This window comes from Heterodontus francisci, chromosome 24 (assembly GCF_036365525.1).
Source record: "Heterodontus francisci isolate sHetFra1 chromosome 24, sHetFra1.hap1, whole genome shotgun sequence".
NCBI classification, from domain to species: Eukaryota; Metazoa; Chordata; class Chondrichthyes; order Heterodontiformes; family Heterodontidae; genus Heterodontus; species Heterodontus francisci.
In genome coordinates, this window is record NC_090394.1 from 38995576 (window position 1) to 39022467 (window position 26892).

General features: G+C 46.1%; 1 protein-coding gene across 1 annotated transcript in view; it reads left to right on the forward strand.

Moving 5' to 3' along the window:
- The window catches only part of grid2ipb (glutamate receptor, ionotropic, delta 2 (Grid2) interacting protein, b), a 151742-nt gene that overhangs the window by 63444 nt on the left and 61406 nt on the right, over nucleotides 1-26892 (forward strand). Inside the window, exons 4-7 of the mRNA XM_068055983.1 lie at nucleotides 11799-12056; nucleotides 16814-16899; nucleotides 17476-17545; nucleotides 18198-18292. Coding sequence (XP_067912084.1) covers nucleotides 11799-12056; nucleotides 16814-16899; nucleotides 17476-17545; nucleotides 18198-18292 — 509 coding nt within the window. The remainder of the gene's footprint in view (nucleotides 1-11798; nucleotides 12057-16813; nucleotides 16900-17475; nucleotides 17546-18197; nucleotides 18293-26892) is intronic.

Sequence of the window (26892 nt, forward strand, 5' to 3'; positions counted from 1 at the left end):
GCCAGTGGCCTAGCTTTCAATAGCTCCCAACACCCGAGTGCCCTGGGAATGAGGAATACATCGAGTGAAGTAGGCACACAGCACTATGCAGTTGGGATGGGCATAGCTGGCAAAAACAGAATGGACTGTATAGTAATCCTGTTCACTACCCTGGTGCTTTTCAATCTGGTGATCATATCAGGCACCTGAAAAAAATTCCACAAACCACAGCTTATCTCAAATTAATGAGAATCTCATCCCAGTAACTATGCGTTTCCTCCCAGATTTGAACATTTTTACCAGCCTGTCAATTAGCATAAACACCTTGCCATGGGTGGCAGCAGTCTGCGCTGGCTGGCTGAAAGGTGGAGTGGCACAGTTGCTTTCATCCTGAGAGAGGACAGCAGGCTCATGCTCCAGGGAGCCACTGGCACTCTCCCAAGGACAGGCAGCGCAGCCCAAGATTGGAGCTTCCTTCAGTTCCACTTCAACAATAAAATAGGTGATGCACTTTGAGGGATGGATGGAAAGTGAAAGAAAGAAACACTTGCATTTATATAGCACTCTTCACAGCCATCAGACATTTCAAAGCACTTTACAGCCAATGAAACATAGTCACTGCTTTAATGTAGGAAAAACAACAGTCAATTTGTGCACATCAAGGTCCCACAAACAGCAGATTATCTTTTTTTTTAGTGATGTTGTTTGAGGGATAAATATTAGACATCAGGGAGAACTCCCCTGCTCTTAATTGAAATAGTGTCATGGGATCTTTTATGTCCACCTAAGAGGGCAGGCCTCAGCTCAATGTCTCATCCAAAAGGTGGAATTAAATAAATATCTTACATTGATTTTTACGAATGATGTGAATGTAGGTGTACCAGAGGAACATATCGAACAACTACTACAGATAACTGTAGGAAAGGAATTGGTTCTGAAAACATTAGCAGCAGTGACAATTGATAAGTCCCTAATGACTGCACCCTAGGCTATTGAAAGAAGTCAGATAGGAGATAGCAGAGACTCACTTGTGGAATAAAACTGGTTCTGAACAAATTAGCAGAATTTAGTGTGGCTAAGTCACTGCGCCCTGTCAGCATGCACACATAGCTATTGAAAGAAGTCAAAAAGGAGATACCAGAGGTCCTGAAAACAATTTTGCAATACAAATTAAGTATGCAAATTGTGTTAGCCTGGCAAGTTTCCAATGTAACAACTTTGTTCAAGAAGGAAAAACAGGTGACTATAGACCAGGTAGTCCAACTTGAGTTGTGGGCAAACTCTTTGAATATATAAATCAAAATACAATTATTAAACATTAGAAAACACATGGGTTAATCAAAGACAGCTGGCATGGATCTATTAAAGACAAGTTAATTAATTGATTTTTGAAGAAATGGCTGATGAGATAGATACATCTATGCACCAGAATTATGAAAACTTAATTTACTGCAACTATTTCCACAGGTCTATGAGGAGATGTAAAAGAGATTCTTTAAATTATAAAGGACTTTGATAGACTGAATCAGAAAAGACCATTTCATCTGTTAGTAAATGATGAGGGGTCATCAGTTGAAAATTGCCATTGAGCGTGAGGTCAGAGGTTAAGGAATTTTTTTTTTACATAGAAGGTTGTTGGAAAATGAATACTTTGCCAGAGAGAGTACTTGAGGCAGAGACCACTGTGTCTTTTAATGGAAAATTACATAAATGAAGCAAGGGAACATACAGGGCTATGAGGAGAAAGTAGGGTTAGTGTTGGATTCCACTTGTGAAGAACAAGGCAGAGATGATAGAATGAATAGCCCCCTCTGTGCTGTAAGAGATTACACAAGCTAGGTTTATATTGCCTAGAATTTAGGAAGTTAAGGGGTAATTTGATAAAAGTTTTTAAGATATTAAGGTGAACTAATATAGTAGATAGAGAGAAAATATTTCTGCTGGTTGGGGAGTCTGGGACTAGGGGGCAAAGCCTAAAAATTAGAGCCAGATCTTTCAGAAGTGAAGTTAGGAAACACTTCTATATGCAGTAGTTGATACGAGGTTAATTGTTAATTTTAAATATAAGATTCATAGACTTTTGTTAACCAAAGGTTTTGAGGGATATGGGCAAAGATGGGTATATTTGAGTTAGGTTGTAGATCGTCCGTGATCCCATTGAATGGCGGAACAGGCTCAAGGGGATGAATGCTCTAATGTTCCTATGTTCTTAAAAACGCATGCTTCTATGGCACTTTGTCAGCCTGAAAGCATCTATTTTCTCTGCCTCCAAAGGCTCTGGCTGTCGTGGCATGTGGGTGCGAACCTCTGCAGCCTCTTGGAAGAAGAACTAAGGCCAATAGGTGCTGGTGGACACGCATTGCCTGTGGCTATCAAGGTGACCACAGCTCTCAAGTTCTTTGCATCCGGTTCATTCCAGGGCACAGCTGTTGACATATGTAGGATCTCGCAATCTGCAGCCCACAACTGCATCAACCAGGTTATGGATGCCTTGTTTGCGAGGATTTCCAATGACATTAACTTTGAGACGGATGCAGTCAGTCAAACCTAGAAGACAGTTGGCCTTGTTTGCCTCGTGGGATTTCCATAGGTCCTGGGCATTGCAGACTGCACCCATGTGACAATCAAGGTGCCATCGGAACAGTCGTGTATTTTTGTCAAAACGGAAGGGATTCCATTCCTTCAAAGTGCAGCTGGTACGTGGTCACAGCAAGGGGATCATGCTAGTGCGTGCCAAGAGTCCAGGAAGCTTCATGACAGGTTCATCATTCAGCAGAATCAGGTGCCACAGCTCTTTTTGCCAGACATCCTTAGTGGTTGGCTCCTAAGGGACAAGGGGTACCAACTCGAGACCTGGCTGATGACCCCATTGAGGAACCCCAACACAGAGGCACAGGAGAGATACAACTGGAGTCATCTTATTGTAGAACTGAAAACTTGTACTCCAGAACATTTTCTAGGTTGCTCGAACTAGCTGCGTCCCAACCAAGTTGTTTCATTACAGCCACAACATTGACATCTACCCGACAATGTGGAAAATTGCCCAGGTATGTCCTGTCCACAAAAAGCAGGACAAATTCAATCTGGCAATTACTGGCCCATCAGTCTACTGTCAGTCATCAGCAAAGTGATGGAAGGTGTCATTGACAATGATGTCAAGCAGCATTTATTCAGCAATAACCTGCTCACCGATGCTCAGTTTGGGTTCCGCCAGGGACACTCAGCTCCAGACCTCATTACTGCCTTGGTCCAAACATGGACAGAAGAGCTGAATTCCAGAGGTGAGGTGAGAGTGATTGCCCTTGGCATCAAGACAGCATTTGACTAAGTGTGGCAACAAGGAGCCCTAGCAAAATTGAAGTCAGTGGGAAAACTCTCCACTGGTTGGAATCATACCCAGCACAAAAGAAGATGGTTGTGCTTGTTGAAGACCAAACATCTAAGCCCCAGGACATCGCTGCAGGAGTTCCTCAGGGTAGTGTCCTAGGTGCACCCATCTTCAGCTGCTTCATCAATGACCTTCCCTCCATCATAAGGTTAGAAGTGGGGATGTTTGCTAATGATTGCACAGTGGCGCAGTGGTTAGCACTGCAGCCTCACAGCTCCAGTGACCCAGGTTCGATTCTGGATACTACCTGTGCGGAGTTTGCAAGTTTCTCCCTGTGACCGCGTGGGTTTCCGCCGGGTGCTCCGGTTTCCTCCCACAGTCAAAGACATGCAGATTGGTAGGTAAATTGGCCATTGTAAATTGCCCCTAGTGTAGGTAAGTGGTAGGAGAATGGTGGGGATATGGTAGGGAATATGGGATTAATGTAGGATTAGTATAAATGGGTGGTTGATAGTCGGCACAGACTTAGTGGGCCGAAGGGCCTGTTTCAGTGCTGTATCTCTCTATGACCCTATGTTCAGAACCATTTGCGACTCCTCAGATACTGAAGCAGTCTGTGCCCGCATACAAAATGACTGGCACAACATACAGGTTTGGGTTGTTAAGTGGCAAGTAACATTTGTGCCACACAAGTGCCAGGCAATGATCGTTTCCAACAAGAGCGAATCTAATCTTCTTCAACAGCATTACCATTGTTGAATCTCCCACTACCAACAGCCTGAGGGTTGCCATTGACCAGAAACTTAACTGGACCAGCCATATAAATACTGTGACTACAAGAGAAGGTTACAAAAGCTGGGAATTCTGCAGCAAGTAACTCACCTCCTGACTCCCCAAAGTCTGTCCACCATCTACAAGGCACAAGTCAGGAGTGTGATGGAATACTGCCCACTTGCCTGGATGACACTCAAAAAGCTTGACACCATTCAGGACAAAGCAGCCCGATTGATTGGCACCCCATTCACCACCTTAAGCATTCACTTCCTCCACCACTGGAGCACAGTGGCAGCAGTGTATACCATCTACGATGCATTGCAGCAACTTGTCAAGGCTCCTTTGACAACACCTTCCAAACCCGTGACTTCTACCATCTAGAAGGACAAGAGCAGCAGATTCATGGGAACACCATCACTGCAAGTTCCCCTCCAAGCAACACACCATCCTGACTTGGAACTATATCACTGTTCCTTCAGTGTTGCTGGGTCAAAATCCTGGAACTCTCTTCCTACCAGCACTGTGGGTGTACCTACACCCCATGTACTGCAGCAGTTCAAGAAGATGGCTCACCACCACCTTCTCAAGGGAAATTAGGGATGAGCAACAAATGCCAGCCTTACCGGCGACATTCACGACCCATGAATGAATAAAAAAAACCCCCACCAGGGCCACAATAGAGCAAGCCATTGGCTTGCTTAAAATAAGGGTCCGGTGCCTTGACCTATTGGGGATACCCTTCAATACAGTTTGCCAAGTGTCTCCCAGATAGTAGTGGTTTGCTGCGCCCTACACAACTTTGCACTGAAGAGAGGACTGGAGCTGGCTCCAGAGGAAAATGGAGAGTGTCTGGCGTTCTTGGAGGAAGAGGAACATCCTGAATTGCTACTGGTATCTGCAGCCATAGAGCTACTTGCCCAAGCAGGTCGCGACGCCCTTATCCAGGCACGTTTCAGCTTAGAACTATACTTGCAGCATTGCACTGGTCCCATGCCAACTCCTGTGGAAACAAATCCCACCCCACCACTCCCCACCCTGCCCAGCAACAAACGTCCTTGCTGCAGACATGTGTCCACTCATTCCATTCAGAGCCTTACATCCTCATCAATGCGACTCAGGCCATTCATCGCATTTACCTCCCCAAGGTCAATGTGGTATGGAGAAAAACTAATGGCATGACAATTAGTAGGTCATACAAATTCATGTCTTCATTAAAATAAACATCATCCATGTGACAGTAACAGTTATATACACCCAAGTGACTCACTTTTTGCAACTAAGACTGTTTCCCCTATCTGTTTTCTCTTACTCCTCCATGGTACTACCCCTGTAAAGCTGAAAGCAGGTTGCTCATTCCCCTGCTCTGACACGAGATGCCCATGGCATGCATCTTCTAGGTTTTGGAGCCCTTGAAGGCCCCACCAATGCATCTGTGCAGGGGCAGACATGGTCTTGGGGTTAGGATGCATCATTATTTACTGTAGAGAAAGAAAATGTCGTCGGGGAGAATACTGAGATTCAGGCTACTAGGCTAGATGGGATTGAGGTTCACAAGGAGGAGGTGTTATCAATTTTGGAAAGTGTGAAAATAGATAAGTCCCCTGGGCCAGATGGGATTTATCCTAGGATTCTCTGGGAAGCTATGGAGGAGATTGCAGAGCCTTTGTCCTTGATCTTTATGTCGTCATTGTCGACAGGAATAGTGCCGGAAGACTGGAGGATAGCAAATGTTGTCCCCTTGTTCAAGAAGGGGAGTAGAGACAGCCCTGGTAATTATAGACCTGTGAGCCTTACTTCGGTTGTGGGTAAAATGTTGGAAAAGGTTATAAGAGACAGGATTTATAATCATCTTGAAAAAAATAAGTTCATTAGCGATAGTCAGCACGGTTTTGTGACGGGTAGGTCGTGCCTCACAAACCTTATTGAGTTTTTCAAGAAGGTGACCAAACAGGTGGTTGAGGGTAAAGCAGTGGATGTGGTGTATATGGATTTCAGTAAGGCGTTTGATAAGGTTCCCCACGGTAGGCTATTGCAGAAAATACGGAAGTATGGGGTTGAAGGTGATTTAGAGCTTTGGATCAGAAATTGGCTAGCTGAAAGAAGACAGAGGGTGGTGGTTGATGGCAAATGTTCATCCTGGAGTTTAGTTACTAGTGGTGTACCGCAAGGATCTGTTTTGGGGCCACTGCTGTTTGTCATTTTTATAAATGACCTGGAAGAGGGTGTAGTAGGGTGGGTTAGTAAATTTGCGGATGACACTAAGGTCAGTGGAGTTGTGGATAGTGCTGAAGGATGTTGTAGGGTACAGAGAGACATAGATAGGCTGCAGAGCTGGGCTGAGAGATGGCAAATGGAGTTTAATGCGGAAAAGTGCGAGGTGATTCACTTTGGAAGGAGTAACAGGAATGCAGAGTACTGGGCTAATGGGAAGATTCTTGGTAGTGTAGATGAACAGAGAGATCTTGGTGTCCAGGTACATAAATCCCTGAAGGTTGCTACCCAGGTTAATAGGGCTGTTAAGAAGGCATATGGTGTGTTAGCTTTTATTAGTAGGGGGATCGAGTTTCGGAGCCACGAGGTCATGCTGCAGCTGTACAAAACTCTGGTGAGACCGCACCTGGAGTATTGCATGCAGTTCTGGTCACCGCATTATAGGAAGGATGTGGAAGCTTTGGAAAGGGTGCAGAGGAGATTTACTAGGATGTTGCCTGGTATGGAGGGAAGGTCTTACGAGGAAAGGCTGAGGGACTTGAGGTTGTTTTCGTTGGAGAGAAAGAGGAGGAGAGGTGACTTAATAGAGACATATAAGATAATCAGAGGGTTAGATAGGGTGGATAGTGAGAGTCTTTTTCCTCGGATGGTGATGGCAAACACGAGGGGACATAGCTTTAAGTTGAGGGGTGATAGATATAGGACAGATGTCAGAGGTAGTTTCTTTACTCAGAGAGTAGTAGGGGCGTGGAACGCCCTGCCTGCAACAGTAGTAGACTCGCCAACTTTAAGGGCATTTAAGTGGTCATTGGATAGACATATGGATGAAAATGGAATAGTGTAGGTCAGATGGTTTCACAGGTCGGCGCAACATCGAGGGCTGAAGGGCCTGTACTGTGCTGTAATGTTCTAATTCTCTAAAATACGCCATTCTGTCAGAGGGGCTGAGGGCAAAGGCTGTGAAGTTGAGTTGCCTTGAGAAGAGCTCCCATTGCCATTATCCCTTTCTCCCTCTTCCCTCTCAGGGCCCACCTGCACTTCCCTGCTAACCAAGAGCAGGAGAACACTTGGCTGCAGTTGAATGAGTTCAACCATCAAGAAATTCTTTGATCAATGCTTTGCAAAGGGGCAGCTATAGTGTGGCCATTATTGTGGGCCATCATCCACTTGGTGGCCTGTCGTATATGGCTCTCCATAGGTTGGCCAGTCTATCAGTGGAGGTAGACATGAACTCAAATGCATAAGACATCACGACACTCATAGTAGAGACGGACTCTTCCATCTTCTGCGTAAGGGTGCGCACTGACTCTGGAAATTCTGGCAGATGTTCACACATTTCCCTTTGCTGCTTCACAAGTACCTGTTCAGTGAATGACTCCAAGGCTCAGCATTCTGTGTCCAGCTGAACATTGCCATCTGCCCTCCAATGGGGACACACTACAGCTGTCCCTTTCTCTAGCACCTGCTCCTGCCCACATGTCCTATCTAGCTGAGAATCTGGACCCACCGAGGTTTGTGTATCTGAACTGGTGGAGTGTGCAGATAAGTAATGTGACTGTGTTTCGTCAGAGTGATGCTTCTCCTCTGAGGATTCCACTGCCTCCTCCCTCATCTTCCGTGGCAGATCCAGCATCTGTAGGAGGTGAAAGGCATGAGTTAGGACTGCACATAGGTGAAACAGGGTTCCAACTTAGCATAGTGCAGATCATGATAATTAATCTGTTGGTGACATTGATTCACCATAAGTGGCAGTGCGATATCTATTGATGTCACCAGGCCTCTGGGTCACCCCCACCTCTCCATTGGCAATGACCTATACTGCTGCCACCCTGCCTGTCTCCAGGGCTTCCTCCTCTACTGCAGTCAGAATGGCCATGGATGCAGCTCTGCTTCTCCTGGCAGTTGTGGGCTCTCTTCTGCAATGAGAGAAGGCAGAGGGATATGTGTGATTGCTGAGGATGGCAGGAAGACATTTGAAGGGGGTGTCTGTGAGGCATGGGAGCGAGAGGGTACCATGTTGCCAGTACGTGTTACTGCTGTCTGTGGAGATGGAGATTTGAGGAGGAGGCTGGAGGAGAAAGGAATGTGTGTGCTAGCAAGGTGTCAGGCAGTGGATTACTATGTAGAAGATTGCTGAAGAGGTGAGAGAGTGATGGCTACCAGCTGACGGTTGCAGGACATTCACCTTGCTGGATCTCAGAACATCATTGAACCTTTTAAGGCACTGGATCTAGGTCATCTGCACCACCACCAAGCCTGTTTGATGAGGGTGGCTGGCTGGCCTCCTCCTGCCGTTCTCCGGAAAGAGGACCTCTGTCCGTGCCCTGACTGCTTTCAGCAATACCTCCAGGGATGCAGCATCTATCATTCCATGTCTTCCATCCATTTCCGTCCTCTTTCTTGCCTCATGTTGATTGGTTCACACCATGGGTCCTTTTAAGTAGAGAGCCTTCATTGCTACATTAAACGTGCCAACCCACCCAGCCTCCCTAATTGGTCTGGAGCTCAGAGGCAGAGTGTTAATTGGTTTACTCTGGGAAAGAGCAACCACAAAGCCCACTCTTTGAGGGATTGGGTTCCAAACTCGAATATGGTTCTGCCATTCCTCCAGGGACTAAGATGGTAAGATTTTGCTCGTTAACTCTGGAAAACTAGACCTCAGTGACCTGCTTGTTGCATTGATGGGCCGACATCTGAATAATCTGGCAAAAGTCACTAATGGTGACACAAAAGGATCCAATGGCATAGAAATTCAGTGCTATGGTGACTTTCACAGCAACTTGTAGGACTGTCCCCTGGTGGATCTAGTTTGGTCAGGCTCCAGAAGAGAGCATAATTCAGTGACAGCTTCCCTGCTGATGTGTAGATCAGTGAAGGCAATTGCTGCAGCTAAGCTGAAGTAGTTGTTCCTGCATGAGATGACATAGTTCCTGGATCCCCTGCAGGTACTTGAGGTGCAAGAACCCCTACCTTGCCTCACTCTGCTGGAACTGCTTTTCCCCCACCAGACCCAAGGCAGCTATTAGCAGGACCCAAGACAGCCATGGGAAGGGCCCAGCGGAAAGCTCTCACTAAGTGCAGTGCCTGCAGCTGCAGTTGACATCTAGTGGCAGCAGAAATGCTGCTATTGCAAGTGGCCAGCAAAGGAGAGCTAAATAACAGAAAAACAGCATCCAAATAGAAGAATCGAAATCATTCTTTTTTTTATCTCATTCTTTGGCCTCCTTATCTCGAGAAACAATGGGTAAGCGCCTGGAGGTGGTCAGTGGTGTGTGGAGCAGCGCCTGGAGTGGCTATAAAGGCCAATTCTAGAGTGACAGGCTCTTCCACAGGTGCTGCAGAAAAATGTGTTTGTCGGGGCTGTTACACAGTTGGCTCTCCCCTTGCGCTTTTGTCTTTTTTCCTGCCAACTGCTAAGTCTCTTCGACTCGCCACACTTTAGCCCCGCCTTTATGGCTGCCAGCCAGCAAAGGAGAGCTAAATAACAGAAGAACAGCATCCAAATAGAAGAATCGAAATAACTGTTAGTTAAAGTGAACAAAGCTTAGTAATACCAAGTCAGAAACAGTGGCATGCAACTGTCACAAATCAGGCACCCTCACTTTAATTACTGCTGTTCTGTAATAAGCAGCATGGAGGCTCCTGGGTACCCATTTTATCCAGGTGTTCAGTGAATGCATGGGGCATTTGTCACAGGACCTTGACAGATTTAAATAATTTGCCGGGGAGTAATTGGGCTTGAAACAGGACCTCTGAAAGTAACAGAATTTCTTTTCTCACAAAATCAGTTCAGCAGCAAGTGCGGCCAAGCCTACCTGTCCAATTCCACAGTGCTTCCTTATTGTCCAGGAGGACGTATTTAAACTTGCAAAATGGGCAAATAATTGGCAAATGAAATTCAACACAGATAAATGTGAGGTAGTACATATTGATAGGAAGAATAGGGAGGTCTCTAATTACTTGGAAGGTGCGAGTCTAGGTGGGGTAGAAAAGGGATCTCAGAGTACAAATACACCAATCACTAAAAGTTGCGCCACAGGTTAGCAAGGCCTTAAAAAGGCAAACCAAGCACTGGGTTTATTTCTAGAGGGATAGAATTGAAAAGTAGTGAAGCTACAGCAAACCTGTATCAAACCTTGGTTAGACCACACTTAGAATGCTGCGTGCATTTCTCATCGCTAGTATATAAAAAGGATGCAGAGGCACTGGAGAGGGTGCAGAAGAAGATTTACAAGGATAATACTAAAAAGGCGAAGGTATACATATCAGGAAAGGATGAACAGACTCGATCTCTTTTCTCTTGGGAAAAAAGATGGCTGAGGGTGACCTAATAGAGATATTTAAAATTATGAAAGGTTTTGATAGAGTGGATACAGAGGGAATGTTTCCTCTTGTGGGGAAGAGCATTACTAGAGGTCACCTATAAGGTAGTCACCAAGAAATCCAATAGGCAATTCAGAAGAAACTTCTGTACCCAGAGAGTGGTGAGAATGTGGAACTCACTACTACAGGGAGTGGTTGAAGCGAATAGTATGGATGGATTTGAGGAGAAGCTAGACAAGCATATGAAGGAGAATGAACTGGAGGGATGATGATAGATTTAAATGAGGAAAGATGGGAGGAGGCTCGAGTGAAACATAAATGGTGGAATGAACTGGTTGGGCTGAATGGTCTGTTTCTGTGCCATATAGCAATGTAATCCTATCTAATTGTAGGTGGGGCCCATCCCTGAGGCCACATCAAGGAATTGATATTTCCAGATCTTTCTTGCTTTCAAATTGGGAGCTTTCAGTCTGTTGGATTGTTAGAGCTGTCACTACATTGTGTGCATCACTGAACAGCATGCGTAGGTTGAACACATTGCCCCTGCAGGCAGTTTCTCTTAGAAGCCTCTCTCATTCCTTTTCAATCACCACCTTTCAGAGAATGATTGGAACAGGTTAAAAAGATTGGCTTGAAAGCTGGGCTTCATGAAAGTTAAAGGATCTTATCAGTAACTCTGCATGATGTTCACAGTGAAAAATGTTTGACCCTCGAGCAGGTGGCACAGAGACCATTCATTTCCTTGGCATTGGAATTTCGATCATCAGTTCCCTCTAGAAAATCTAGAAAATAGCAAGCTGGAGCAGCTAAACACAATCTAAATATAGTGTGAATCCATCAAGATGCTCATCTGAATGCTAAACTAATATTAAAATGCCTGCAGTGCAGGTGACTTGTGTGTTAGAATGGAAATCTGTGTAAGTGGATAGATAAAACGGCAAATTAACAGGATTGTCAACTTAAGCAGCAAGCCTGGCACTGCCCACGGTTTCAGAAAATAGATACTCACGTGGGTAAGGTAAATGTCTGCAGATGAAGCAGTGTTAACCGGAGGTGGTGATTAGCTCCATCCTCCCCAACTGTTTGCTGACACCTGCTCGTAGTCAGTTAGTCAGCTGTGGCTTGTGCTGGAGGCTTGTGGCTTGATGATTTCCTTTTTCTCCCCTCCCATCATGTTTGCCAGGATTTTTATCCCGAAGAAGCACCGGCAGCGGTTCGACGAGGTGGTGTCACAGAGCCTCATCAGCAAGGTCCGCAGCAGCAAGAGCAAGGCCGACAACACCAGCCGCCTGCGCAGGAGCAGGAGCGAAGACCACCAGGAACGCCTGCTTGTTTCCACCCGTGCCAGTTCAACCCCTCGGAAGCCGGAGGAACAGGGTCAGAGCATCAGAAAGACGGGCTCTGTCTTAGGAGGCAGTGTGAGAGCAGCAGCCTCCCGCAGGTAAGGAAACAGGTTTCCCATCTCAAACTCAGAAGTAATCATATATTATAGGTGCACAGAGCTCTGCACTGATGCAACAGTGTGACTGTCATTAAAAACCTCCTTGATATAATGCATTAGTTTTGGTAAATTGTCAAGGTATTGTAGGGGGAGCTCTATTCTTGGAGACCACTGGTGTCCTGTTTGCACTGACCAGTACAAGTGTTGCCAAAATTACAATGGTACATACTTGTAATGGTTTGCATGTACATTGATGCATCTCTCAGAAACACAAATGCCATAATGTGTGTTGTATTCTTGTGCAGTATCTGCATTGGTGCATTCTGGAATTGTGTTTGCACCAGTGCGCTCTCGAGTTATCCTTGCTTTGGTGCATTCTTATGCTGTGTTTGCAGTTGTGCACCATCATGTCTTGTTTACATTGGTCTTATGCTTTGCGATAGTGCCTTTGTTTGTAATGAATGCTTCAATACATCTTGTATAGTGATTTTGTTGCACTGCCATGCTTGCTCACATCAGTGCATTCTCATGTCATGCTTGTGTTGGTGCACATTTGCATTGTGCCAACATTGGTGCATTCTAGTGTTTCTGTTGATGAACTTGCATTAGTACGGTCTTGTATCCTGTTTATGTCACACATTAATGTGTCGAGCTTGCATCTGTGAACTCTAGTGCAATGTTTATGTTGATTTGCTCTTGTGTTGTGTCTGCATTGGTTCCCTGCTGTGTTGTGTGCATTCTTGTCTCGTGCTTATGTCAGCGTGCTCTCACGTTGTGAAAGGGTTGGTGTGCTCTCACTTTGTGAATGGATTGGTGTGATCTCATGTAATGAACAGGTTGGTGTGCTCTCACGTTGTGAATGGGTTGGTGTGCTCTCATGTAGTGAATGGGTTGGTGTGCTCTCATGTAGTGAACAGGTTGGTGCGCTCTCATGTTGTGAACGGGTTGGTGTGCTGTCACGTGAATGGGTTGGTGTGCTCACGATGTGAATGGGTTGGTGTGCTCTCGCGTTGTGAATGGGTTGGTGTGCTCTCGCGTTGTGAATGGGTTGGTGTGCTCTCGCGTTGTGAATGGGTAGGTGTGCTCTCGCATTGTGAATGGGTTGGTGTGCTCTCGTGTTGTGAATGGGTTGGTGTGCTCTCACGATGTGAATGGGTTGGTGTGCTCTCACGATGTGAATGGGTTGGTGTGCTCACGATGTGAATGGGTTGGCGTGCTCTCACATTGTGAATGTGTTGGTTTGCTCTTGTGTTGTGAATGGGTTGGTGTGCTCTCACGTTGTGAATGGGTTGGTGTGCTCTCACGTTGTGAATGGGTTGGTGTGCTCACGATGTGAATGGGTTGGTGTGCTCTCGTGTTGTGAATGGGTTTGTGTGCTGTCATGTTTTGAAGGGTTGGTGTGCTCTCACGTTGTGAATGGGTTGATGTGCTCTCCTGTTTGCTGCCATTTTCTTGTTCCAGGTTTGTTTTGTCGGTGCTCATACTTTGTTCATGTTGATGTCGCTTTTTTTCATGTTGTCTTTCAATTGAAGCACCCTCGTATATTTTTTACATCTGAACTGCTTTTTCGGTTTGTCCACAGTCCTGCCCCATTTGCATTGATCTGTACCTCAGATACATTTTGGCTCTGTTTGCATTGACCCAAGCTCTGGCAGTGTTTGCGTTGACCCTAAATCGGGCTGTGTTCATGTTGATCTTAGCTGTGTTCATGTCTGCATTTATGCACACAGTACACATTTTATAATGTTTCGGGCCAAGTCTGTTTTGATACACATTGTGCCCATGTTAATGATGACCCACTCCCACTGGCTGTGTATGTCTTGATCACACTTCAACATTGTTGTGCAAAACCACAGGAACCCTGTAAATCTGCGAGTCAGCAATCCTGGCACTTATGCTGGCATTGTTCCACAGGTGAATTCCACTGGTGTATGTGGCGTCAGACAGAGGTGAATAAATTGAATTCCCCAATGGCTACCCACACCAATAGGGAACAAGGTGTGACATGGATGCATAAGCCAGAGCCCCTTTCTGGAAACTGCCTGATTGTGCCCCCAATGGCCATCGTTGCAAAGGGATTCACCGTTTTTTGTTGTTGAGTATTTCACTTGCCCTAGTCTTTGGGAACCAGCTACACAGCCAATAGTCTTCATTTCATTAAAATGAATGGAAACACTGGATTACAGAATCACCACCTCCCAGCAATTCCATCACTTTACTTATAGAGCTGCCCTCGGAACCGGAAGTCATTGCCTAAAATAAAATGAACTGAATTTATTGTTTGTAACAAAAAAAAAGAAAAACCCCAGAAATATTTGATTAACTTCATTGACTTGTGAGGTTAACTCATTGATTGACCTTGTTTGGCTGAACTGCTGCCCGAACCCCAAACTGCCTTCCTTCCTGCTCCTTGGACACTCTCTCCCAGTTGCCCAACCCTTGGGCTTCGGTTTTTCCTATTCTTATTTCATCTTTTTCGCAGGACCACAAGATCACAGATGAGGAAGGCCATTCAGCCCACCTTATTTTTCCAACCCAGAAAGACCCATAATCCTCCCAGTACAGCATCTCCTCCATTCTGTTTGAAAATCCATTGCAACATTAATCACTCTCAGCTTGGATTTTCCTAACCACTATTCCCTGATTTGCCTCATTTCTTTTGCTATTTTGAGTATCATTGGTGTCCTGCACTATGGGCGTTGCCCCTTTACCTTGGTTTCTTGATATCACAAAGACTTCGGTGGTGGGGGGATGGGGCATCTGACAGGCCTGTGCTTCCTGGGATCAGGTTGCTGTTCAATTTAAAGACTGGAATAACATTGATAAATGGTAAACCTCTAATATGACTCCTGTCTTTAATGCGCTGTGAAAAATTTCAGCCACTGCTCCATTTCCACGCTCATTTCTTTAACTATTTGGGAATATGTATTGCAGCTGGTCCTGTCCATTATCAAACCCCAAGCACTCCAGTTCTTCAGTGACATGTTGATTATTGAATTGAAAACATTTTTCACCATCTGCTTTCTGAAAATGAGCAGTACCAACATACTGTGGAATCAATTCCAGCACAGTGTACTCTCTCTTTATCTCTCTTCAATGCAGAGTCACTCCCTTCATTCATCTCTCCTCATCTGTGTACTGTCCCTCGCCATCTCCTAAAATCATAGAATCATACAATGATACAGCACAGAAGGAGCACGTTCAGCCTATCGTGCCTGTGCCAGCTCTTTGATAGAGTTATCCAATTAATTCCTCTGCTCTCTCCCCATAGCCCTATATTTTTTTCCCCTTCAAGTATATATCCAATTCTCTTTTGAATGTTACTATTGAATCTGCTTCACCACACTTTCAGGCAATGCATTCCAGTATAACCCACTGTGTGAAATAAATGTTTCCCCAAGTATCCTCTCGTTCTTTTGCCAATCATCTTAAATCTGTGTCCTTCGGTTACAAACCCCTCTGCCACTGGAAACAGTTTCTCCTCACTTACTTTATCAAAACCATTCATGATTTTGTCTCTTGTCTGTGCAGTGTCCATCTCATTTTTAGTTTTCACTGACTGTTTCTTCCCCTCTTCACTTTCCCTTTTTGTCTTATGCTGAATCTGATCATTTTTTTTACTTTTGATTATTCTCAAAACTGCCTTTTCACCCATTTCCTTAAATGTGTTTATTCATAAGGCTCCTTCAAACGAACAACTTGGAGAGGAACTGGGTACAAACAAAATGAAAAGCAGTGTCTGCCCTTTAAGGGGCAACGTGACCAAAGGAGCAACAAAAGCATTTGATTATTGTTTCTATGTATTAACATTATTTCTATGTATTAACTGAAGCTTAAGCCAGCCAGCCAAAGCTGGCTGAGGAAGCAAGCAACAGCCATCTTATTGGTCATTTCATTGATGGTGTTCTGATATATTTGCAGTAAGACAGTTGAGGATTCCAGCTGTGCATTCACTGACCCTATCCTGACTGAAGAATGAATGAAGAAACAAAATAGAAGAATATCTGCCTGAAAACATCCGAATACATCAAATCGATCATGACTTTAGAAGGGGTGTAGATCCTGCCTGACCAACCCTTTAGACCCCAGAGATCGGAGGGAAAAATCTAACCCTAACTGCAAAACCCAGAAGGTGGGCAGTGAAAATACCCCAGAGAGCTGGCTTGATCCTGCCTTGTCTGATTTTAACCTGGTTTTCTGAGCAAACACCAAGGGCACTTGCCTAAAGCCAACAGGGTCCTTCTTTAAACATGAGTTTGACTCTGATGATATTTTAACACGCGTCTGAACCAGGGAATGGTTGTTGTGGAGACAATCTGGACTTGGTTCAGAACCTTCTGCTCACAATGCACACCTACAGTGATTACCAATATCCACAGTCCTCCCACATTCCACTTCCAACTGAGAGCAGTCATAGCTGCCCCTCTTTGCCCTGACCAAGGATGAATCTGGACATCCATGCAGTGAAGACTCGGGGGATCTGATGAAAATGTCAGTGTACATTGGTGACACATTGCTACATCTCTGAACCAAGTTACTGAGAAACTTACAATGTAGAAACACACCCCACTTTAATGAAGAGCATTTAGGCACAGGTTGCCAAAAGCCAAGTTTGCACAGAAACTAATGCAGTTTCGAAACAGCCCCACTCCCTGCTGGAACTTTCTGAAAAAAAGAATCTTCCCAAGAATATGTTCCTTTTAAATTAAACTACTTGTCTTTTAATTAAATTATAATTATTCATTTCTTCTTAATAGAACGATTCGAGTGTACAAAGGCCACAAGAGCTTTGGCTTTACTCTGCGTGGACATGGCCCTGTATGGCTTGAATCCATTATCCCAGGTGAGTTATAAATTGATCCCAGCTGTGTCAGTGAAGTGCTGGCTTGTGAGTTCATACAGTGATCAAGCATTTTGCTAGTGAGAAGTTGCAGAGAATCTGCTGTACATTCCATGTTGCTGGATTGATTTTTTGATTGATTCACTGTGATGTTCATAGTAAATGAGGTGGGTGTTGCTGAACAGTTGAACAGCTGCCTTACTCTGGCCCTGCTCTGATAATGAGGCCAATATCAGAGAATGCACAGCCTCACACTTAGGGTGGCCGTGAGGGAGCATGGATGGTGCTCCAGCAATTGAAGGCATAGGAGGCACTGTAGCATTGGGAATATGGGGATGCGGTGCAGTAGGGGTGGCAGCTGGGGGAAGGCACAGACTCCATTGTCCAGAGCTCGTCTCCTGCCTGTTCAGAGTGGTGCTGCAATAACACATCCCATAGGCTCGGGTTAACTGGGATGGAGAGGGAGGGGACAGTAAAATAAAGTGGGAAAATTATGCTAGTCTAAAACTTCTGGTGATAGTGATGGCTAACATATGTTTGCTGGATCTCCCTCTATTGCTCACAATGTGTCTCTTTCAGGAAGTCCAGCTGAGAAATCTGGATTGAAGGCAGGAGATCGAATTCTGTTTCTCAATGGGCTGGACATGAGGTGAGTTCAGTATGTTTACTGCATGTATTGCACATATTAACACATGATAATTTGTTACTGTTGGGCAAGAGCACAAAGTACATACAGAGTAAAGCTGTCTGTACACTGCCAAATCAGACATTCCCAGGTCAGGTATAGTCCAGGGCACATACAGAGTAAAACTCCCTCTACCCTGTCCCATCAAATACTCCCAGGTCAGGTAAAGCACAGGTTAGATATAGAGTAAAGCTCCCTCTACATTGTCCAATCAAACAATCCCAGGTCAGGTATGGTACCTGAGAGATAAAGGGTAAAGCTCTCCTCTGTCCCAACAAGTGCTTTAACTTCAACTAGAGAAGAGCACCTCCGACTGCATCAGTGCATCATTTCCAAAACCAACCATCCCAGAGCCTGTCTGAGTGAGATTGACAGATAAAGGACAGGTAGGAGTTTCAACATCTTGGAATGTGATTGAGACTGTCAAGTGAAAGGGGCTCATTAAATCAATCTTAGCTGGATCCAAATGTAGGCCCCAGAGTACAGCGCCTGCTGGTTTTCAGTTGTTCTGTGAGCAAACAGTTTGTTCCAGTTGTGTGTGTGTGGAATTAAACCCTGCCAACTGTGAGCAACAGTGTGATTGCTTGGTAACCAAGTTTCTTTGCGTGTGTTTTAGAAACTGCTCCCATGAGAAGGTGGTGGCCATGTTACAAGGTAGTGGAGCAATGCCCACTCTCGTGGTGGAAGACGGGCCTTTTAATTACCCCCTTGGTAAGTGGAGTTGCTGCCAGACACCATTAGCGAGTGTAATACTGTTTCACTGTAATGTGCCATTGGATTCTCCTGATCTTTGGCTGAAAACCCAGATAAACTGCGTAAATGGGCTTTGCTCCAATTGGGAGAACCCCTCAAAAGAAATTCCCATTGGGGTGTTTAGGTAAGAGTGTTGTATAGGTGGAGTCACCTGTGCTTTACAAGAGGCCCTTCCGCAGATTTAAGGTCAACGTTGCACAGAAAACTACTCCTCAAAAACTGCTTGAACGGGCTGTGGCTGTTTGTAACAGTCCAGACCCTCTGCCGAACACATATAATACAGATTCTAACACATCAGCACCTATCTGCCAATCTTGGCAAATTTGTAACTCTCATTGCCACAGAAAATCCATTCCATCCAATATTATACATTGGTAAATTCCAGATGTATGTTTTAACTTTGACACTTCATAAAATTTAAGGTGAGATTTGCGATATAACATGTCCCTTTTATAAAAATCCCAGAACACAGAACCTGAGGCATGATCCTCCTTCTGGTAACCCAGCTGAAGGATGGAAGGTCTGGCTCTGTGATGGACCATAACTCCCACCTTTCCTGCTACACCAAGATTTATAGGTTACTGTTTATTCAGCAGGATAATGATTCTTCGGAGTTATCATTTGTTTAGGAATGTAAAAATTACTTATTTTGTAACTACTCAGCTTTGTTCAGCAGGGTAAGGGTTAACCAATGTAGAACCTTAAGTTACTGTCTGTTCAGTGAGGAATTGATTACTTTCTGTTCAATTGTACAGTTACTGTACATTCAGTGGGGTAAAGGTTACTCCATGCGTAACTGTAGGGAATTGCTATACATTCAGTAGGTTGAGGGTTACTCACTGTGTAACTCAGCAGGATAAGGGTTACTCACTGTGTGAATGAACAGTTACAGTTTATTCAACATGGTAAGGGTTACTCACTGTGTAAATGAAGAGTAAGGGCTAAAATTTCAGCAAGGCCTGTTTTCGTGTGCAGTTGTTGCAATTCATGCTTGGCTGAGTGCTCAGCAGGGCGCCCAGAAGATGCTGATACTCGTAGTTCAGCTAGCCAGCTCCTTTTTTTTTATTCGTTCATGGGATGTGGGTGTTGCTGGCTAGGCCAGCATTTATTGCCCATCCCTAATTTCCCTTGAGAAGGTCGGGGTGAGCTGCCTTCTTGAACTGCTGCAGACCATGTGGGTTAGGTACACCCACAGTGCTGTTAGGAAGGGAGTTCCAGGTTTTTGACCCAGCGACAGTGAAGGAACAGTGATATAGTTCCAAGTCAGGATGGTGTGTGACTTGGAGGGGAACTTGCAGGTGATGGTGTTACCACGCATTTTTTGCTCTTGTCCTTCTAGGTAGTAGAGGTCGTGGGTTTGGAAGGTGCTGTTTAAGGAGCCTTGGTGCATTGCTGCAGTGCATCTTGTAGATGGTACACACTGCTGCCACTGCACTTTGGTGGTGAAGGGAGTGAATGTTGGTGGATGGGGTGCCAATCAAGCGGGTTGCTTTGTCCGGGATGGTGTCGAGCTTCTTGAGTGCTGTTGGAGCTGCACCCATCCAGGCAAGTGAAGAATATTCCATCACACTCCTGACTTGTGCCTTGTGGACAGACTTTGGGGAGTCAGAAGGCAAGTTACTCGGTGCAAGATTCCTAGCCTCTGACCTGCTCTTGTAGCCACGGTATTTATATGGCTGCTCCAGTTCAGTTTCTGGTCAATGGTATCCCCCAGGATGTTGATAGTCGAAGATTCAGCGATGGTAATGCCATTAAATGTCAAGGGGAGATGGTTAGATTCTCTCTTGTTGGAGATGGTCATTGCCTGGCACTTGTGTGGCGCGAATGTTACTTGCCACTTATCAACCCAAGTCTGGATATTGTACAGGTCTTGCTGCATTTCTACACAGACTGCTTCAGTATCTGAGGAGTTGCGAATGGTGCTGAACATTGTGCAGTCATCAGCGAACATCCCCATTTCTGACCTTATGATTGAAGGAAGGTCATTGATGAAGCAGCTGAAGATAGTTGGGCCTAGGGCACTATCCTGAGGAACTCCTGTAAAGGCAGCCTGCCCCTCTTAAAGGGGAATTGCACTCATTGGAAGGGAGTTGCTGCTAACTACCTGTACTGAAACTGGCTGCAAATAGAAGCTGCAAAAATGGAGCCCCTATGTTCATGGATGCAACTCTGGAGGCCTTAGTGGTGGAGGTCGACAGGAGAAGAGATTTTATGTTTCTGCGGGACCACATGAGGCCCACAAGGATCACCCTCTGAAGGGAATGGGAGCAAATGGTCTTGGGGCCAATTCCCAGAGTTTGGCCCCGAGGACCTGGCACCAGTGCCAGAAGAAGTTCAATGACTGCACGCGGGTGGTAAAAGTCAGCGGATGTCTCTTCACATGACATCACCTACTCACTGCTCCACCAGCCTCTCATGCTGCTCAATGCATCACATCCGCATCACTCACACATCAGCAGTCCCTAACACTCACGACTCAATCCTAACATTTGGTATACTCCACCTTACTCTCACACACCTTCCAATATTTCCGGCCTCACACCCACTTCCCACTGCTTCCACATACCTTCAGCTATTCAGCTGTGGTAGGTACAACACCCAAATACAGTGCTACACATCCACTAACATTCTCTCCTCTCTCTTGCAGAGCAAGGCTGCCCACAGTAGAAGGGAGCAAAGCCGAAATGGTGAGGGACAGATATGCATTCATCTCCTGAGCCCTATGGAGGAGATGGTGTTGCGCATCATGGAGTGGGCTATGATGGAACCAGTAGCATCTAACATCACCATGAGCATAATGGATGACAGTATGTTACTGCCTTATGCCCCTTTTCAACATCCACGTCGCCCTTATGCTGCTATCTGGCATGATATGCAAACTGCAGATGGTGTAAGCATTAAACATTAAACCATTTATGCTTTTAGATAACCAGGACCTGTCACCTGTCCAGCCAAAGCAGCCCCAGAAGAAAGAGAGAGAGCAACACCATACCACTGATGAAGAAGTCTGAATTCAAGAGGTGAGGTGAGAGTTACTGCCCTTGACATCAAGGCAGTGTTTGACCAAGTATGGAATCAAGGAGCCCTAGCAAAATTGAAGTCAATGGGAATCAGGGAAATCTCTCACTGGTTGGAGTCATCCCCAGCACAAAGGATAAAGGTTTTGTTGTTGGAAGCCAAGCATCTAAGCCCCAGGACATGGCTGCAGGAGTTCCTCAGGGTACTGTCCTAGGCCCAACAATCTCCAGCTGCTTCACCAATGACCTTTCCTCCATTATAAGGTCAGATGTGGGGATGGTCGCTGATGATTGCACGGTATTCAGTGCCATTCACGACTACACAGATACTGAGGCCGCAGTCAGTGTCCAGATGCAGCAAGACCTGGACAACATTCAAGCTGGACTGATGAGTGGCAAGTAACAATGATCATCTCCAACAAGAGAGAATCTAGTCATCTCCCTTGACATTCAATGACATTACCATTGCTGAATCCCCCACTAGCAACATATTGGGGTTTACTATTGACCAGAATGGACCAGCCATAGAAATACTGTGACTAAAAGAGCAGGCCAGAGGCTGGGAATTCTAAGGTGAGTACCTCACCTCCTGACTTAGAGTCATAGAGTCATAGGGTTATACAGCACAGAAACAGGCCTTAGGGCCACTGTGTCTGTGCCGGCCATCAAGCCAATCTATTCTAATCCCATTTTCCAGCACTGGGCCCGAAGCCTTGTATGCTATGGCATTTCAAGTGCTCATCTCAATACTTCTTAAACGATGTGAGGGTTCCTGCCTCTACCACCCCTTCAGGCAGATTCCAACCACCCTCTGGGTGAAAAAATATTTCCTCACATCCCATCTAAACCTCCTGCCCCTTAGCTTAAATCTATGCCCCCTGGTCATTGACACCTCCACTAAGGGAAAAAGTTTCTTCCTATCTATCCTATCTATGCCCCTCATAACTTTGTATACCTCAATCAGGTTTCCCCTCAGCCTTCTCTGCTCTTAGGAAAATAACCCTAGCCTATCCAGTCTCTCTTCATAGCTGAAATGCTCCAGCCCAGGCAACATCCTGGTGAATCTCCTCTGCACCCTCTCCAGTGCAATCACATTCTTCCTATAGTGTTGCGACCAGAACTGTACACAGTACTCCAGCTGTGGCCTGACCAGCGTTTTATACAGCTCCATCATAATCTCCCTGCTCTTATATTCTATGCCTTGGCTAATAAAGGCAAGTATCCCATATGCCTTCCTAACCACCTTATCTAACTGTGCTGCTGCCTTCAGTGATCTATGGACAAGTGCACCGAGGACCCTCTGACCTTCTGTACTTCCTAGGGTCCTACCACCCATTGTATATTCCCTTGCCTTGTTAGTCTTTCCAAAATGCATCACCTCAGACTTCTCAGGATTAAATTCCATTTGCCACTGCTCTGCCCATCCTACCAGCCCATCTATATTGTCCTGTAATCTAAGGCTTTCCTCCTCACTATTTACGACACCACCAATTTTCATGTCATCTGAAAACTTACTGATCATACCTCCTATATTCAGGTCTAAATCATTAATGTACACTACAAACAGCAAGGGTCCCAGCACTGATCCCTGTGGTACACCACTGGTCACAGGCTTCCAATCACAAAAGCAACCCTCGACCATCACCCTCTGCTTCCTGTCACTAAGCCAATTTTGGATCCAGTTTGCCAACTGGCCCTGGATCCCATGGGCTCTTACCTTCTTGACCAATCTCCCATGCGGGACCTTATCAAAAACCTTACTGAAGTCCATGTAGACTTCTCAAAGCCTGTCTACCATCTACAATACACAAATCAGGAGTGTGATGGAATACCCTCCACTTGTCTGGATGAGTGCAGCTCCAACAATACTGAAGAAGCTAGACACCATCTAGAACAAAGAGCCCAGTTGATCAGCACCCCATCCACCACCTTCAACATTCACTCTCTCTACCAGCGGCGCACAGTGGCAGCAGTGGGTACCATCTACAAGATACTTTGCAGAAGCTCATCAAACTTCCTTCGATAGCACCTTCCAAACCCCTGACCTCTACCACCTAGAAGGACAAGGGCAGCAGATGCACGGGAACACCACTTACCTGCAAGTTCCCCTCCAAGCCACACACCATCCTTACTTGGAACCATATCGCCGTTCTTTCACTGTTGCTGGGTCAAAATCCTGGAACTCCCTAACAGCACTGTGGGTGTACCTACACCAGATGGACTGCAGCAGTTTGGAAGGCGACTCACCACCACCTTCTCAAGGCAATTATGGAGGCAACAAATGCAAATTAAAACAAGGTACCATCACTAGATCTGACACTCACAGCCACCAGCTCAGATACTGGCACTTCATGAACTTTGGAGGCTAGTATATAGTTGAGATCAGCACATGGTGAGTCACCAGGCACAAGTGGGCTGCAACCAGACCAGGAGAAATAATAACTCGTGTGCCTGCTTACCAGAGGGCGAAGTTACAGACGAGTTCTGCTGCAGGGGACTCCGATGAGGACTTTGATAGGGCAGCACACAGGAAAAAGCTGATGAACCTGCACACCGAGATCCTTAGTGCATTGGCAAGGCTGCCAGACAGCCTGTTCTCACTGTCAAGGAGCATGGCCAAGTTGGGCTGTGATTTGGCACAAGGCATCTTGCAGGTCTTGGAACCAATTCTTTCCATAGTGGAACTGGCGACCAACTCCATAACATCACTTGTGGACCAGCTCGTGATGCAACGATGTGACCGACGTCTCAGCTTCCATTGCAGCACAGGCAGAAGCCACTCAATGTCTGAATGCTACATGGAAGCTCAGGAGGAAGTCATGAGATCCATGTAGGCTCAGACTGCTGCCATCATGGATGCGAATTTCAGAGCTCAAAGGGACACGCAAGCTCTGACACAATTTACCCTCCAACAGATTACTAGGGTTCATTGAAAACTGTCGGCAAGACATTGGTCGTCTCAATTTCTCTGCCCCCCTCACTCACTCTAACCTGTCCCCCTCTGAACTTGAGGCACTCCGTTCTCTCAGGTCTAACCCCGACATGGTCATCAAACCTGCAGACAAGGGTGGTGCTGTTGTTGTATGGCGTACCGACCTCTACCTTGCAGAAGCTCAACGCCAACTCACAGACACCTCTTCCTACCTCCCTCTGGACCATGACCCCACCACCGAACATCAAGCCACCGTCCAAAGGACTGTCACTGACCTCATCTCCTCTGGAGATCTTCCCTCTACAGCTTCCAACCTCATAGTCCCGCAACCCCGGACAGCCCGCTTCTACCTCCTTCCCAAAATCCACAAACGGGACTGTCCCGGCAGACCCATTGTGTCAGCCTGCTCCTGCCCAACTGAACTCATTTCTTCCTATCTAGACTCTATCTTTTCTCTGCTGGTCCAGTCTCTTCCCACCTACATCTGTGACTCTTCTGACGCCCTACGTCATTTTGACAATTTCCAGTTTCCTGGTCCCAACCGCCTCCTCTTCACTATGGACGTCCAATCGCTCTACACCTCCATCCCCCACCAGGACGGTTTGAGGGCTCTCCGCTTCTTCTTTGAACAGAGGCCCAACCAGTCCCCATCCACCACCACCCTCCTCTGCCTGGCTGAACTTGTTCTCACATTGAACAACTTCTCCTTCAATCCGCTCACTTCCTTCAAGTAAAAGGTGTTGCTATGGGTACCCGCATGGGTCCTAGTTATGCCTGTCTTTTTGTGGGATATGTCGAGCATTCTTTGTTCCAGTCCTACTCAGGCCCCCTCCCCCAACTCTTTTTCCGGTACATTGATGACTGTATCGGTGCCGTTTCCTGCTCCCGCCCCAAACTAGAAAACTTTATCAACTTTGCTTCCAATTTCCACCCTTCTCTCACCTTTACATGGTCCATCTCTGACACTTCCCTTCCCTTCCTCGACTTCTCTGTCTCCATCTCTGGGGATAGGTTGTCTACCAATATCCATTATAAGCCCACTGACTCCCACAGCTACCTCGACTACACTTCTTCACACCCTACCTCCTGTAAGGACTCCATTCCATTCTCCCAGTTTCTCCGTCTCCGACGCATCTGCTCTGATGATGCTACCTTCCATGACGGTGCTTCTGATATGACCTCCTTTTTCCTCAACCGAGGATTTCCCCCCACTGTGGTTGACAGGGCCCTCAACCGTGTCCGACCCATTCCCCGCACCTCTACCCTCACCCCTTCCCCTCCCTCCCAGAACCGTGACAGGGTTCCCCTTGTCCTCACTTTTCATCCCACCAGCCTCCATATCCAAAGGATCATCCTCCGCCATTTTCGCCACCTCCAGCGTGATGCCACTACCAGTCGCATCTTCCCCTCCCTTCCCCTGTCAGCATTCCGAAGGGATTGTTCCCTCCGCGACACCCTGGTCCACTCCTCCATTACCCCCACCACCTCGTCCCCGTCCCAGGGCACCTTCCCTTGCAATCGCAGGAGGTGTAATACCTGCCCATTTACCTCCTCTCTCCTCACTATCCCAGGCCCCAAACACTCCTTTCAGGTGAAGCAGCGATTTACTTGTACTTCTTTCAATGTAGTATACTGTATTCGCTGCTCACAGTGTGGTCTCCTCTACATTGGGGAGACCAAGCGCAGACTGGGTGACCGCTTTGCGGAACATCTCCGCTCAGTCCGCAAGCAGGACCCTGAGCTTCCGGTTGCTTGCCATTTCAACACTCCCCCCTGCTCTCATGCTCACATCTCTGTCCTGGGATTGCTGCAGTGTTCCAGTGAACATCAACGCAAGCTCGAGGAACAGCATCTCATCTACCGATTAGGCACACTACAGCCTGCCGGACTGAACATTGAGTTCAATAATTTCAGAGCATGACAGCCCCCCACTTTACTTTCATTTTTAGTCATTTTTTGTTATTTTTTCTTCCTTTTCTTTTTTGCATTCCTTTTTACATTTTTTACAATCTTTTTTTGCATTTATTTCATTTCATCTTAGTTTGTTCAGTTTGCTTACCCACTGTTTTTTTCAGGTTGTTTTTCTTCAGGTTTGCACTTGCTGATGTTCAATATTCAGTATATTCACACCTAATCTGTACTAATGCTTTGTCTTTCAACACACCATTAACATATTGTTTGCCTTTGCTCCGTGACCTTTTGGTCAGCTATGTGGCCTGGTCCAATCTGCACCTTCTCCTTTGTTATCTCTTGCCCAACCCCCACCTCACTTGTTTATAATCTGTGACTTTTCTAATATTTGTCAGTTCCGAAGAAGGGTCACTGACCCGAAACGTTAACTCTGCTTCTCTTTCCACAGATGCTGCCAGACCTGCTGAGTGAATCCAGCATTTCTTGTTTTTGTTTCAGATTTCCAGCATCCGCAGTATTTTGCTTTTAGATTACTAGGATTGTTGAGGCACCACCTGAGGTGGCAGTGGTAGTGGCTAGTGGATGACAGCATTCATGCTCCCACTACTGCCATTTGATCAGTGCCCTTGCTGTTGCCTCTCAACCAGCAGGCCCAAACTGCTGCTGCCCATGCAAGATGCTGCCATCTGAAGCCAGAC